General features: G+C 45.1%; 2 protein-coding genes across 2 annotated transcripts in view; both read right to left on the reverse strand.

Moving 5' to 3' along the window:
* Positions 1 to 13,482, reverse strand: part of Elovl5 (ELOVL fatty acid elongase 5) — a 318,923-nt gene that overhangs the window by 176,207 nt on the left and 129,234 nt on the right. The window lies entirely within an intron of this gene.
* Positions 11,103 to 13,482, reverse strand: part of Gclc (glutamate-cysteine ligase catalytic subunit) — a 40,006-nt gene continuing 37,626 nt past the window's right edge. Inside the window, exons 15-16 of the mRNA XM_075965157.1 lie at positions 13,321 to 13,441; positions 11,103 to 12,420 (exon numbers count right to left, since the gene is read on the reverse strand). Coding sequence (XP_075821272.1) covers positions 12,209 to 12,420; positions 13,321 to 13,441 — 333 coding nt within the window. The 3' untranslated portion in view covers positions 11,103 to 12,208. The remainder of the gene's footprint in view (positions 12,421 to 13,320; positions 13,442 to 13,482) is intronic.

Here is a 13,482-nt window from a genome sequence, read left to right on the forward strand (position 1 = left end):
TAATCCTAGGACTCTGGAGGGCAGAGGCAGGCAGATCTCTATGAATTCAAGATCAGTACATAGTAAGAAGCTGTCTCAAAACAAAACAAAACACCCAAAACAACAAACAAACAACCCTCCCCCCAAACCAAAACAGAACAAAACAAATTCACTTATAACTGAATAAGGACAATGGGGCTTGTAGATAGTTCAGGGCACAGTGCTTTTGTGCAGGCCTGAAAACCCGAGTCCAATTTCTTGTCCTGTAAGGTGGTCAGGAGAGTTGTCCTCTGACCTCCATGTGTATGCAGTGGTACATGTGAAGGGCGCGCGTGTGTGTGTGTGCAGGCTACTGCATGCAAAATGGGAAAAAAAACTACAGCATAACCAAACAACAGATCCCTGTAGCAGTAATGAAAACAAGTCCCCGACTTACCAGCTTATGTTAGATTGGAAGGTCATTCATATCTAAATATAAGAATAGGATTAAAGTACCTCTCAATATGGAGTTTCCCAGACTCAGAGGATCCAAGTGCACTCTTCTAGCCTCTGGGCTCACCAGGTATGAATCTGGTGTACAGAAATACACACAAATAAAACTCCCATATACATAAAAACAAAAATTCAATATGGAGTTTCACTTTGCAGTAAGCGGTTCAGAATAGGTCTATGAATTGGGGAGTATTTGTAAACGAAAACAGACAAGACCAACGATGTAGAATATAATTGTAAGGTGTGTTACTTTTGGTTGTGCTATGGAACACGTGTTTAATGCTGCAAAGATGTGTTTCATTAAATAAAATTCACCTGCCGTTCAGAGGCCGCGTCAGCAACCATCAGGCAGGAAGTAGTAGGGAGGAGCCAGAAGGAGAAGGGTTTATAAAGATGGGGAGCAAAAACACAAGGACTTCTTAGGAGACGCGAGGAGGTGAGCTAGGTAAGCTGCTTGATATTCAGCCTCTCTGGGGAGCAGGGGTCTACCTCAACCTTTCAATCTTTTTTTTAATTAATTAATTTATTTATTAAAGATTTCTGTCTCTTCCCCGCCACTGCCTCCCATTTCCCTCCCCCTCCCCTAATCAAGTCCCCCTCCCTCGTCAGCCCAAAGAGCAATCAGGGTTCCCTGCCCTGTGGGAAGTCCAAGGACCACCCACCTCCATCCAGGTCTAGTAAGGTGAGCATCCAAACTGCCTAGGCTCCCACAAAGCCAGTACATGCAGTAGGATCAAAAACCCATTGCCGCCGGGCGGTGGTGGCGCACGCCTTTAATCCCAGCACTCGGGAGGCAGAGGCAGGCGGATCTCTGTGAGTTCGAGGCCAGCCTGGTCTACAAGAGCTAGTTCCAGGACAGGAACCAAAAGCTACAGAGAAACCCTGTCTCGAAAAATCAAAAAAAAAAAAAACCAAAAAACAAAAAACAAAAAACATTGCCATTGTTCTTGAGTTCTCAGTAGTCCTCATTGTCCGCTGTGTTCAGCGAGTCCAGTTTTATCCCAGACTTTTTCAGACCCAGGCCGGCTGGCCTTGGTGAGTTCCCGATAGAACATCCCCATTGTCTCAGTGTGTGGGTGCACCCCTCGCAGTCCTGAGTTCCTTGCTCGTGCTCTCTCTTCTTCTGCTCCTGATTTGGACCTTGAGATTTCTGTCCGGTGCTCCAATGTGGGTCTCTGTCTCTGTCTCCTTTCATCGCCTGATGAATAATATTCAGGAGGATGCCTATATTTTTTTTGGGTTCTCCTTCTTATTTAGCTTCTCTAGTCGACCAATAAAATCGAATAGAAGACCCTGACTTTAACCCACAAACCTATGAACACCTGATTTTCGATAAAGGAGCTAAAAGTATACAATGGAAAAAAGAGAGCATCTTCAACAAATTGTGCTGGCAAAACTGGATGTCAATCTGTAGAAGAATGAAAATAGATCCATATCTATCACCATGCACAAAACTCAAGTCCAAATGGATTAAAGACCTCAATATCAGTCCGAACACACTGAACCTGATAGAAGAAAAAGTGGGAAGTACTCTACAACACATGGGCACAGGAGACCACTTCCTATGTATAACCCCAGCAGCACAGACATTATTGGCCTCATTGAATAAATGGGACCTCCTGAGACTGAGAAGCTTCTGTAAAGCAAAGGACACTGTCACTAAGACACAAAGGCAACCCACTGACTGGGAGAAGATCTTCACCAACCCCGCAACTGACAAAGGTCTGATCTCCAAAATATATAAAGAACTCAAGAAACTAGACCGTAAAAGGCTAATCAACCCAATTATAAAATGGGGCACTGAGCTGAACAGAGAATTCTCAACAGAAGAAGTTCAACCTTTCAATCTTGAATTCTTCAGTGGGACAGAGATTTAGATGAGTTCTCTTAGTAGTTTTCAAAGAGTTGGTGCCTGAGGGAGCAGAATTTCTTCAGGCTGCAACTCTTGCGGCCTAGACGCTGCTGGTAGCGGTGGAGCTACCGTTGCTGACTAGCTTAACGGTGGTGTGAAAGGCAGACAATTAAAAGAGAGGGCCGCAGCCAGAACGCTGCATGAAACTGCATGAAAAGGCACCACCCGAATGGCTGGCTCTCAGACCTAGCTACAAAAAGAGTGTGGTTTTAATGTAGAAGCCATGTCGGCCCTGGAGTAAATTGGAGAGAGTATTGAGATTTTATACATTTTGAAAAGAAGAAAATTGAGGTTTAGAGGGAGCAAACGATAACCCTAATGTCAGCCGTCCTGGAAGGACTGGGGACAGGAGCCCGCTTTGGGAGTGAGTCTCCACTACTCACTCAAATGGACTTTGCTGTGGACACGTGACCCATGAGCACACCTGGAGTTGATGGAGTGGCTCTGGCAGGCTGGGGGCTGTATTCTGAGAAAGCACAGACCAGCTGTGGCTGTCTAGGACTTGGGAACATAGTGTCACATCTTGGACATTTTACTATCCAGGCAGACAGATTGTTTTGATTTGAATTCCAGGCCAGTCAGTCCCAGGTTTTTTTGCTACCTTCACCCAGCTGTTCTAAACAGGCCCAGCACCTCCACCTTCTGAAAAGGCTGAGAGCATTCGAAACACATAACTCTATTTTGATACCAAACAAAGCCAAATCCAAAGACTCTAGGAAACTCACTAGGTCCATGTTTGAGGTGACTGAAAAGAGAAAGAGCTTACTACACCCTTTCCTTCCCCAGGAACCCCAGCTTTAGCCTTCAGCTTGCCCGTGGGGGTTTTCTTGTTGTTCTGATTTCTCCTTGCGTTGTGAAAATGTCTATTTCAAAGGTGGCTCTTAGGAAGATGCACTAGGCTGGTTAGAGTCCCTTGGGCATGTCATCTGTTACAGAGGACCCTCCTCTGAGAGCGCAGCAGTAGGGGTAAGGCCCCACAGAAGGCTATGCTTCCTTTTTATTGCCCACCCATGCAAGTTTCAGAAACAAAGAGGTTCGATTTGTTATTTATCTACTCACTGAACAGTATATGCAAACATTAGGTTTTTGTTAGGAACATGGTCGAAACAGATTTGCGTAAATTAAAACACCATTTCGTGTGACTTAGAACATTGTGATGCCTGAGCATTGTCACCAGGCAGCTCTGGTAAGTCCTAGGCAGGCCACTGGGCAGCTCAGATATAGCCTAGCCCAGGCCCTGCCCTGATATGCTAATGAGCTAGCCCCACGTAAACTAGCAGCCCCAAGCTGTGAGTCCTGAGATAGGAAAGCTACCTCCTGATGAAATAATACAAAAACTGGAACTGTGGAAATGGTCTCTAGGATTGCGCTGCCATGCTTCTGCATGGCCTCACCTCTGCGGTGGGAATTCCTATCCCCAAGAGGGCTTAATATACCATGTATGGTCCTGGCTTCAGTGACCCTTGAACTTCCAACAGTGTCTTTGGGCCCATGTAGGCCCACCTGTCAGCCATCTCAAGGATCTTGTGGGACTTCTGCCAGGCCATCCTCCCAGCCTGCCGCAGCTGGGCTTCAAGGTGAACGTGGGTGGAGCCTGTGAGCTTCTAAAGTGTCCTCACTGAAGAAGATTCCCCAGGGGGACCCCATAGCAGCCTTTCTGCCCCATCAGCGGCTCTTCGTCTGGTAAGATGTCTGTCTTACTTTGATACTATCATGATATTGTAAGAAATGTTTGTGTGAATAAGCTAAGCGTATTCGAAAGGCAAATATTGTGTGGACATCCAAATCGCCAAGCACCTTCCAGCCCATAAGTATGCTCCCCACAGGTTTGAACTTGAATCTGCATGCTTTCTTTTATGCTGGAAGTGCTTGTGTGCTGTCTGATCCAGAATGATCAAGAAAGAATTCCACCATCAACCTTAGGCCTCTACATACACACACACGTGTGCACACACAAACACACTCACACAGTCACCTACACACATGTGCATGCTCATACACACATACACTCACACATATACACATGAAAAAACAACCTAGAAAAGTTCACTTTGAAAACTAGGTGTGGTACAGTAACAGGCAGAGGGGTGGGTCGGAGGCTAATTGAGGAGGAAGAGGTGCGGGTGACCACCTCAGAGGAGCAGCAGGTGGCAATTGAGGTTCAGGTGTCAGCCCACCAGGAGGAAACTCCCTGATGGATGAATCTCGGCAAGACCTGGAGACCACCGACTCCACCGTCTTTTGCTTCTGCTGTGCCTTTGCGTGTTTGCCACCTCTCCCTGGTATCTGCCATGGTGTGAATGGGGTGGGGAGACCCCACTGCCTGTAACGCGGTGTGTTTATCTCACGGAAACATCCCGTTCTACTGGGCATTTTGACCTGTGGATTATTATAAAGATGTTTTCTTCCTAAGCTGTACCGTCTAGCTGATAATGTTAAATAGAGTTTTGACGATTGTTGGGGACTCTGGACCCCCAGACCCTGAATTTCCTGTGACCCTTTGGCTGCCAGAGTAAACAGCTTGTTTTCCTGTGCTTGCAGCTGCTCTGAGCACAAGACCCTGATGGCAGGGGAGTGATTTCTGGTGGCTTGCAGCTGAAGGATCCCTAGAGCTAGGGCGTGGCCATTGGTCAGGGAAGGCACTACATAAGCTGCCCTGGAACACAATAAAGTTAGCATTCTTGTTTCAAGGATGACTCTCTCTCTCTCTCTCTCTCTCTCTCTCTCTCTCTCTCACTCTCTCTCTCTCTCTCTCTCTCTCTCTCTCTCTCTCTCTCTCTCTCTCTGTGTGTGTGTGTGTGTGTGTGTGTGTGTGTGTATTTCAATCTCCAGGCCCTCAGCCGACTTGCAAACCATCCCCGCAGTGCAGGTGGCAGAGTACCGTAGCGCATGTAGTAATACGGACACTACAGATGATAAAAAGCGAAGCTAGGAAGTGTCACACCGCTAGAATATGTGAATTTCTATTGTGGAGCCACGCAGGTGAATGATTAAGAAAAACAATTGAGTCCCAGCAGCCCAGCTAGCTTAAATTCTTTAAATCTTAATGTTGAGAGATGTGTTCACAGATGTTGGAGTGCATCATAGCTGAAACAAGACCTTAAAAATAAAGTTAAACTAAGATGGTTTTGTTAAATAGTTTTGAGGTGAAAAAAATCCAAGAAGACAATCTAAGGTTTTGGAAAGGCACAGAGTTGAGTGGGGAACTGGAAGGTCAGGGAACAAGAACCAAGCAGTCCAGTTCTCCTTAGCTGACGTGCCTTTCTTCACAGGCTTGGGAGATGAGCAATGGCGATGATTAATTCCTTATACCCATGTCTGCCCTCGGTCTCCTGATATAAAGAACAATGATGAGTGGGTAGGTACCCTAAGGGTTTAAAGTAGAGCTGACTGCTTGTTTTTCATGTATGAAAGTTTAGGCTTGTGATTCCTTATAAGATCACCTTTCAAGGTAAGTAATAAAGTGATTGGGCCTTCCTAAAGTGATTGGGCCTTCCTTAGTAACCGCAAAACGCAGCCTGCCAGGAAAAGAAAACCTTGCTTGCTTACACTGTTAATCTGAAACAAGTTGCTTGGGTGTGAATGTACGTGGGCTCTTGAGATAATTTGTTTTTCACCTGTAATATTTAAAATGCTTAATCATGTAACATGTTTTTTACTTGTATTCATTATAATCATTCATGTGAAAAATAGAATGTAACCATATTGAAATTTTTATATTCCCTGAAAGATTTTGCTGAGGTATATAAGCTGAAAGGGAAAGAATAAAGGTAGAGTTAGAAGGAGTTACAAGGAAAACATCAAGACTAGAGTTAGAAGAAAAACATCAAGAATAAAGATAGAGTTAGAAGGAAAGCGCCAAGAGAGACAGAAGGGACATTTCGGGATAGAGAGAAGAATAGCAAAAGAATAAAGCAAAGGTCTGCCTGGGCGGTGGTGGTGCATGCCTTTAATCCCAGGACTTGGGAAGTAGAGGCAGGCTGGTCTACAGAGTGAGTTCCAGAACAGCCAAGGCTACACAAACTCTGTCTTGCAAAGCAACAAAACAAAACAAAAAAAGGAAAGAAGGAAAGAAAGAAAAAAACGGTCTGAAAGAAACCATCAAGAGTGTGTTTTTTCCCTTACCCTCCTCAGATAAAAGCATTCCCTGGACTCCCTTTGAGCCCTGTGCTGCTGGAGGTTTGTCCCCCAGGCAGCAGAAAGAGGAGGATCGGGAGGCAATACCCTGTATGGGTACCACAGGAGGACCGTGGAGTAGGCTTTGCCTTCACTTTCTTTACTGCGTAGGTTTTGCCCACTCTTTCTCTTGGCCATGAAGTGTGTAAAGTGCCCTCATCCTAAGTGTACAGCACACTGACACATCACCCAGATTAGGGTAGAAACCCAGCCTAGCGCTGCAAAGGTTGCTGGCTCTCCAGTCAGTACTGGGCACTCTGGAGTAACTGCTAGGAACCCAGCGTCACTCAGCTTTCTGCACTGAATTACACAGGCCGCATGTAGTAATATGGGCGGCGGCAGGGTTGCGTCCCCAAACACCCCAGCCGCCTGCCCGGCTCGGCTAGCTTATGCCCCGAAATAATTACACGGAAACTGTATTCTTTTAAACACTGCTTTGGCCCATTCCTATCTAGCCTCTTCTAGGCTAATTCTCACATATTAATTTAGCCCATTTCTAATCATCTGTGTAGCGCCCCTAGGTGCGCTTACCGGGAAGATTCTAGCCTAAGTCCATCCTGGGTCGGAGCTTCATAGTGTGCGTCTTCCCTGGAGCAGGTAGCATGGCGTCTCTGCTGAGGTGTCTGCTCCCGAGAAGGGAGCTGTTGAGTCTGCCCTCACTTCCTCTTCCTCCCGGCATTCTGTTCTGTTTACTCCTCCCACCTATCTCCTAACCAATGAGAGCTAAGCAGCTTCTTTTATTTTAACCAATGACCTTCCTCCATCAGCCGCATCGTATTTGGCTTCTCTCTTGGGACAGCCTGTGCTGTAACAGTGTAGTTCAAGTCACCGCTACGCTGCTCTTTCTCGGGGCAGCTTCCATACTTCTCCGTGATTCATTCCCACGTGTTTAGAGTGAAAAGAGAGTCAGACTGTTTCAGGCTTTGCTTCTCAGCCAGTTCAATTATATACCTTTCCCAGCTGAGGTGGGAGCAAGGTCTCCCAATCCTGGTTTCCCCGCTTCCTTTCTGTTGCTGACTGAATGTGACCCTCTCAAATGCCTGACTCCTAATGGGATTTACAAGTAGGACCTGAAGGAAATGGTTAGATTCACATGGTGGTCGCAGCTTGTGTAAATGCCATCGATGCCCTTTTCAGAGCAGACTTGGGCCATCCGTCAGAACAGAACAAAGCTAATCTGCAAGTCAGGAGGAGCTCTTGCCAGGAGTCTGACCTGCTAATGCTTCACTCTGGCTGATTTCCAATCTCCCAAACGGAGAAATGATGTCAAGTCACTGAGTCTACAGTTGTTGCTCTGGTGTCTGCACCAAGACAGCTTTCAACTTTTCTAAGCATTTTTTTGGTGTGAACTTCCAAAGTGTTCTTGGAGAAGGTGGAATGCTTACAGGAAAGGCAGTAGAAGGGAGAGTGGCTGGTAGGTCTCAGGCACTTGTCTTTGGGGAGAGATGATGGCCTTAACTAACCTCAAGGGGAGCTCATGACCAGGACCTCTGAGACGCCTGTGACCAAGCAGCTTCCTGGAAGCTGAGAAGGCCCCTAAGCTAAACTCTGCCATCACAGGCTCACCACCATCTTCCTTGCCCATTACCTGTTTCTGCAGGTTCCTAATATACTTCCTAGCACCCCAAGACTAGGGCCTAACCATGACCGTGCCAAAACCCAGACATCTATGGCACTGAGTTTTCAATTAGGCAAGGTATTGCTCCATCTCTTGAGATGAAAGAGGCAATTTGGAAATAAGGAGGATCCGCTCAACCCCACAAGGTCTCCTCTGTGACCAGTGGGTTAGAAGCAGGTGAAAACGGCCGTGTCTAACTAAGAGAACAGAGTCCAGGCTTGGGCATGGTTTTTTTAAGGTGAATATTTATTTGAAAATTATGTATAGAATATATCTTGATCATAACCACCTTTCCCTCCAGCTCTCTCCAGAACCCCTCATCACATCTCACCCCCCCACCAACTTCATAGTTTTATAATTATGTATCTATTTTTAACTCAATGCTGTCCATACGTACATGGCTGTGGGGTCATCCACTGGGGCATACTCCCCCAAAAGTACCTAACCCTCTCCCAGCAGCCATCAACTACAAAGAGTTCCTCTGCAAGAGGAGCCCAGGAGACCCTCCCGCTTCCTCTTCCTGATGTATGCAGGTAATGGACACTGCTGTGAGTTCCCGAGCAACAGTCACGTCCAGAGAGCAGCTCTTCTACCCGCCCCCCAGCTCTCCTAGTTCTTCTGCCCCTTTCCTGTGAAATCCTGAGCCCTAGGCAGGTGTGCTGATGTAGCTGTCCCATCTGCAGCTGAGCACCGCACTCTGAACAGCCATGCATCTCCGCACCAGCCACTACCCGCTGCACTAAGAAGCTTCTCCAAGACAGAGGCACAAATCTATGGGATACCCAAGAAGACAGTCTGACAACATGGTTCTTTAGAATAACAATAGGTTCTCCCCTGAGCACTTTGCAGCATTCATTTCCTCCTGTGGAGCAGGCTTCAAATGCAACCAAGTCTCCTCGCTATTGCTCCAGTGGGCACCTCTTACCTGGCAGGTGGGTACTGTGTGGTCTAGTCTACCACTGGGTAAGATGATTAATCTTTTCCTCCCCAGCAGCCTACATAGCCCCTTCTGGCACTATAAAAGCAAGCGGTGAGAGAACTTCCTGGGCAGTTGGAGTTCTGTGTCCTGCAATTAAAGCATGTGCATCTTCAATAGGGTCTTACCACCTTGGTGAGCAACCAAGAGCATTGGCAATTATCTGCATCGTTTTGGGTGCCTCTGGCCTTCTGTAACCACACAAAGGATCCTATGCCTGGCACTGAGATTTTCACTTACTAACTTGTCTTCTCAGCATTGTTCACTAATGTGGTATACTTCCATCCAAACTCCCTCTTTAAAATTATGTTTGATTAGCGGGGTTCCAGAAGTCTTCTTCATATACTTTTACCGAAGACAAAGCATCTTTTATTCATGTCAGTGTTTTATAATTTAGCTCACAACCCTGAATTCTGTTTGAATGGTATAGCTCATGAGTTGCCGGTCATACTTATTCTGTTAGGAGTGGAGCATATATGTCAAACTGAAATGTGCCTGGTTTGAAATTTGGCAAGAGAACAGTCTAGATATATACTGATTGGTGGTTTAAGCTGATGTATCTGTAACTTGGGTGCTAAGTGGTAATAAATCTTGTTATTCATGCAATCAGCAGACAGAGCAGGTTTACATAGCTTATTAGTAATGCAGAAATGTGGACTCCAGGTTATGTAGAAGCGCTGCCAGGGAAGTCACAGCCCGTGTACTGCCCAGAGGGAGAGCAAGGGAAAGCCCTTTGGGGAACACGCTTCTGCACGTACCTCCCATATGTTTTTCCCTTTACTTGTAGCTAAAATTGATGAAAACCCAGCAATCAATAGGTGTTCTTGTTTTCCATTTCAACTTTTCAAAAGTGTAAACCATGTTCTAAAACTAAGCACACCCATTTTCCTTCTTAAATTATCACCTTAAACTGATCATGCTTGGGAATGTCCCTAAAGTATTTTTCTGAATGAAGTCCCTGAACAAAATCAAATCCCTTTTTGTGCTTCCTTTGCCTAATGCGAGCACTGCTTTGGGATAGCCCCCCTGCTATGTACACTGCCTCTCCTTCACGTCAGGGATGCTTTGGGATAGCCCTCCTGTTGTGTCCACTGCCTCTCCTTCATGTCTGGGCTCCACTTGTCTTAGTTCTGTACTCAAGGTGTGGACCAATAAAAACGAGCTCAGTCTATGTGAGGGCATGGAGTGTGGACTCAGATCCAGACAGGCTGAAAACAGCTTTGCAGGGCTTGTTAATTCTCTAGTCTAAGTGTCTCCAGTGTCATCACTGGCCCAGCAGTATGAGAGTGGCTGAGATTAAAAGGAAAATTCATTTCCCAAGGCAAAGTAGTCTCTGTCACATTCTACAGGGGTGTGTGTGTGAAAGGGAGATCTGCCTGTCTTTATTACCGGTCCTCTTCTTAAAGGATTGGGGAGCTGCAATGATGAAATGACACCACACAATCAGGCCTAATTAAAAATCTTCCCATGATTTTAACAGTCCTAAGGAGGAAGAGACAGGTGGATATCTGTGAGTTCAAGACCAGCCTGATCTACAGAGTGGGTACAAAATCAGTAGCCAGGTAACATAGTTAGAAACAAAACAACAAAAACTTAAAAACCCTTAAAACCACTCATACATGCACTAGCTTTTGAATATGAATTCCATTTTTTTTTGTATGAGTGCTCTGTCTCCATGTATGCTTGCACACCAGAGGAGGGCATTAGATCCCATTACAGATGGTTGTGAGTCACCATGCAGTTGCTGGGAATTGAACTTGGGACCTCTGGAAGAACAGTGCTCTAAATCACAGACATTTCATCAGCCCATGATTTCCATTCTTTTATTTTCTTATACCACAAACATTTTATTCTTTTTACAACCTGACTTACATAACAAAATTGTAGAGGGAAAAAAGGACTTTCTTTAAATTTCTAAAATAAATGAAATATATAGCCAATCCTAGTCCTTAAAGTTTTAAGCTGAAGCAGCTTTATTGCAATCTTTCAAAATTGGCATTACAGTGTAAATATTTATATCCATAAATCTTGGCTTAATCTACAGTACAGTTATTTCTGAAGTAGTTAAATTGAGTTAACAATGAAGAAGATAAAGCTAAAGCAATTTATAAAACAAATTATTTACAATTAAACATTTAGGGTCCTGATTCACAAAAATTAGTGCATTTCATGATTGATCTGAGTTTTACAGAGAAAGCAAGCAGAATGCAGAATACTCCTCAGGGAAATCTGGAATGACGGCTGTCAGAAGACAGTCTACCAGTGTGCTTACTGCAAAGCAGAGAAAGAGTAACAGAAACCTTGGCAGCTGCACTGATTCGACGGTCACTAGCACAGTGACCAGACAACCGGTGGAGGTGGACGAGCAGACACAGCTTTGACAGAGCTGTTGGTGTGTACAGAAGGGAATGATTTCGCTTTTCAAAAACAAAATCACCCCCAATATTCTCTACACATGAACTCTGAGTCTGTATATTTTAGACAAATCCCAAAGGAGTTTCTTTTCTAAGAGCCGGCTGAGTTCAGTCCAGTGGTGAGAGCGTGGGACTGCTCTGGGAAAGACCAGCACGGGCAGGGTGCCTCACCCTCGGGCGTCAGTGCAATCCAGTGATTTTACGTACGCAGCCAAGGAGGCAACTCAAAAAACAGTTACAAGAAAGCATTTTTAAGTAAATTTCAGTGAATCAGGGCCCAGGTAGTATTAAAGGAAGATTTACAGTAAACATTTAAAACTCTGGAATGCAGGTATTATTGTACAATTACATTTACAAAACTGCCTAGACACTAGTTGCTCCAGAGTAAGGATTCAAAATGTACAAGCCAGTTCACTATGACTTTAGATACAGTGTTATTAAAATACATTGTTAATCATAAAAATACTTTAGTATATACATGTACAAACTCAGGTTTACCTACTGAAGAAGCTGCTAGCACCGCTGGCACTGGCACAGGAACACCACAGGCCATGGTGGTGTTGGCGGCATCCGCCTGGGTCAGCAGTCAGTGCTGCAGCTGTCCCTCGCTCGAGAGCGGTGCACCTCTTTCTGCTGGATGTCTAGTTTGAAGAGTCACTTTTGCCTCCACTGGACTTTGTTTTTCTAAATCCTGATCCAAGTAACTCTGGACATTCACATAATTCATTTGCAATTTGGTTACATTTCAAAACGAGGCTATAATTTATCTCATCAGTTATTATACTGTCTTGCTTGTAGTCAGGGTGGTTGGCGATGAACTCTCTCATCCATCTGGCAACTGTCATTAGTTCTCCTGAAGTAAAAAAATTAGGTGCTTTAAGAAGTGGGTATTTGATGACTCGCAAACACATGTCCCAAAAGTGAAGTCTGCATGACCTGGGAGTGTTACATGCTAAGAGCTAAAAGGATAGCTTTCACCACATTCAAAAGATTGCTAATGGGGACAAACGGACGACTGCAGGGCAGCAACAGGCATATACATCCCAGTTAGATAGATGCCACCCATAGGCTGACACCACCAGCTCTTAAGGGACTGAGGGTCAGTATTGTTTATAAGAGCTATGTTGTCCTTCTAGGCCAGTGGGCTATGTCTACAGATGATGCCGTTATGTGACTACTTCAAAGGACTACAGGGTCCCTACAGTTAAGGAGCACATAGAATAAAAGGGAAGCCGTAGATAAAGTATTCTGGAGGTGATGTGCTCTTACAGATGACCTTTGTCAAGATGGTGTTAGCACTCACACCGAGGTTTGCGTGAGCTGCTCCCTGTGTAAGTACTGGAGAGGCACTGTAAATAGATCTCAAACTGACAAAGGTCCTCGGAAGGCTGCTGTGCAGCACAAGCTGAGAGCTGCACACAAGCCAGCGGTGCAGGCTACTGGAGCTGTGGCTATTCAGCCTGACCAAAGTTCACAGTGACATGCAATACACATAGATGACACCAGACTGGCACCGCAGCCACCACACCTCATCGAAATACCACATTTAAAAATGTATCACTATTTCCTACAGGTAAGGGGGAAAACGCTCTCTCAATTTAAAACTGTGATCCTAAGATTTTAAGGTATATGCAACTGTAGAATTATCAAATGTTAAAAAAAAAAGGATGGCTAGAGTGTGACATACTGTTAAGCATGGTGAGTCAAATACTGTAAAGAGTCAAGACAAAGAAAAGGGGAAAATCTACTGTACCAGACGCTCTCTTCTTAATTAGCTTTAGGTAGTTCAGAATACTGCATCTGGTGTCCACATCTACTTCCATGTTTTCAAGATAGGAGTTCAGAATGGGGATGAGTCCAGGAAACACCCCTTCCTACAAGAAGAACACATTATAAACTCTGCCAGCTGGTGCTC

The sequence above is a fragment of the Microtus pennsylvanicus genome, chromosome 3 (assembly GCF_037038515.1).
Source record: "Microtus pennsylvanicus isolate mMicPen1 chromosome 3, mMicPen1.hap1, whole genome shotgun sequence".
Classification (NCBI taxonomy): domain Eukaryota; kingdom Metazoa; phylum Chordata; class Mammalia; order Rodentia; family Cricetidae; genus Microtus; species Microtus pennsylvanicus.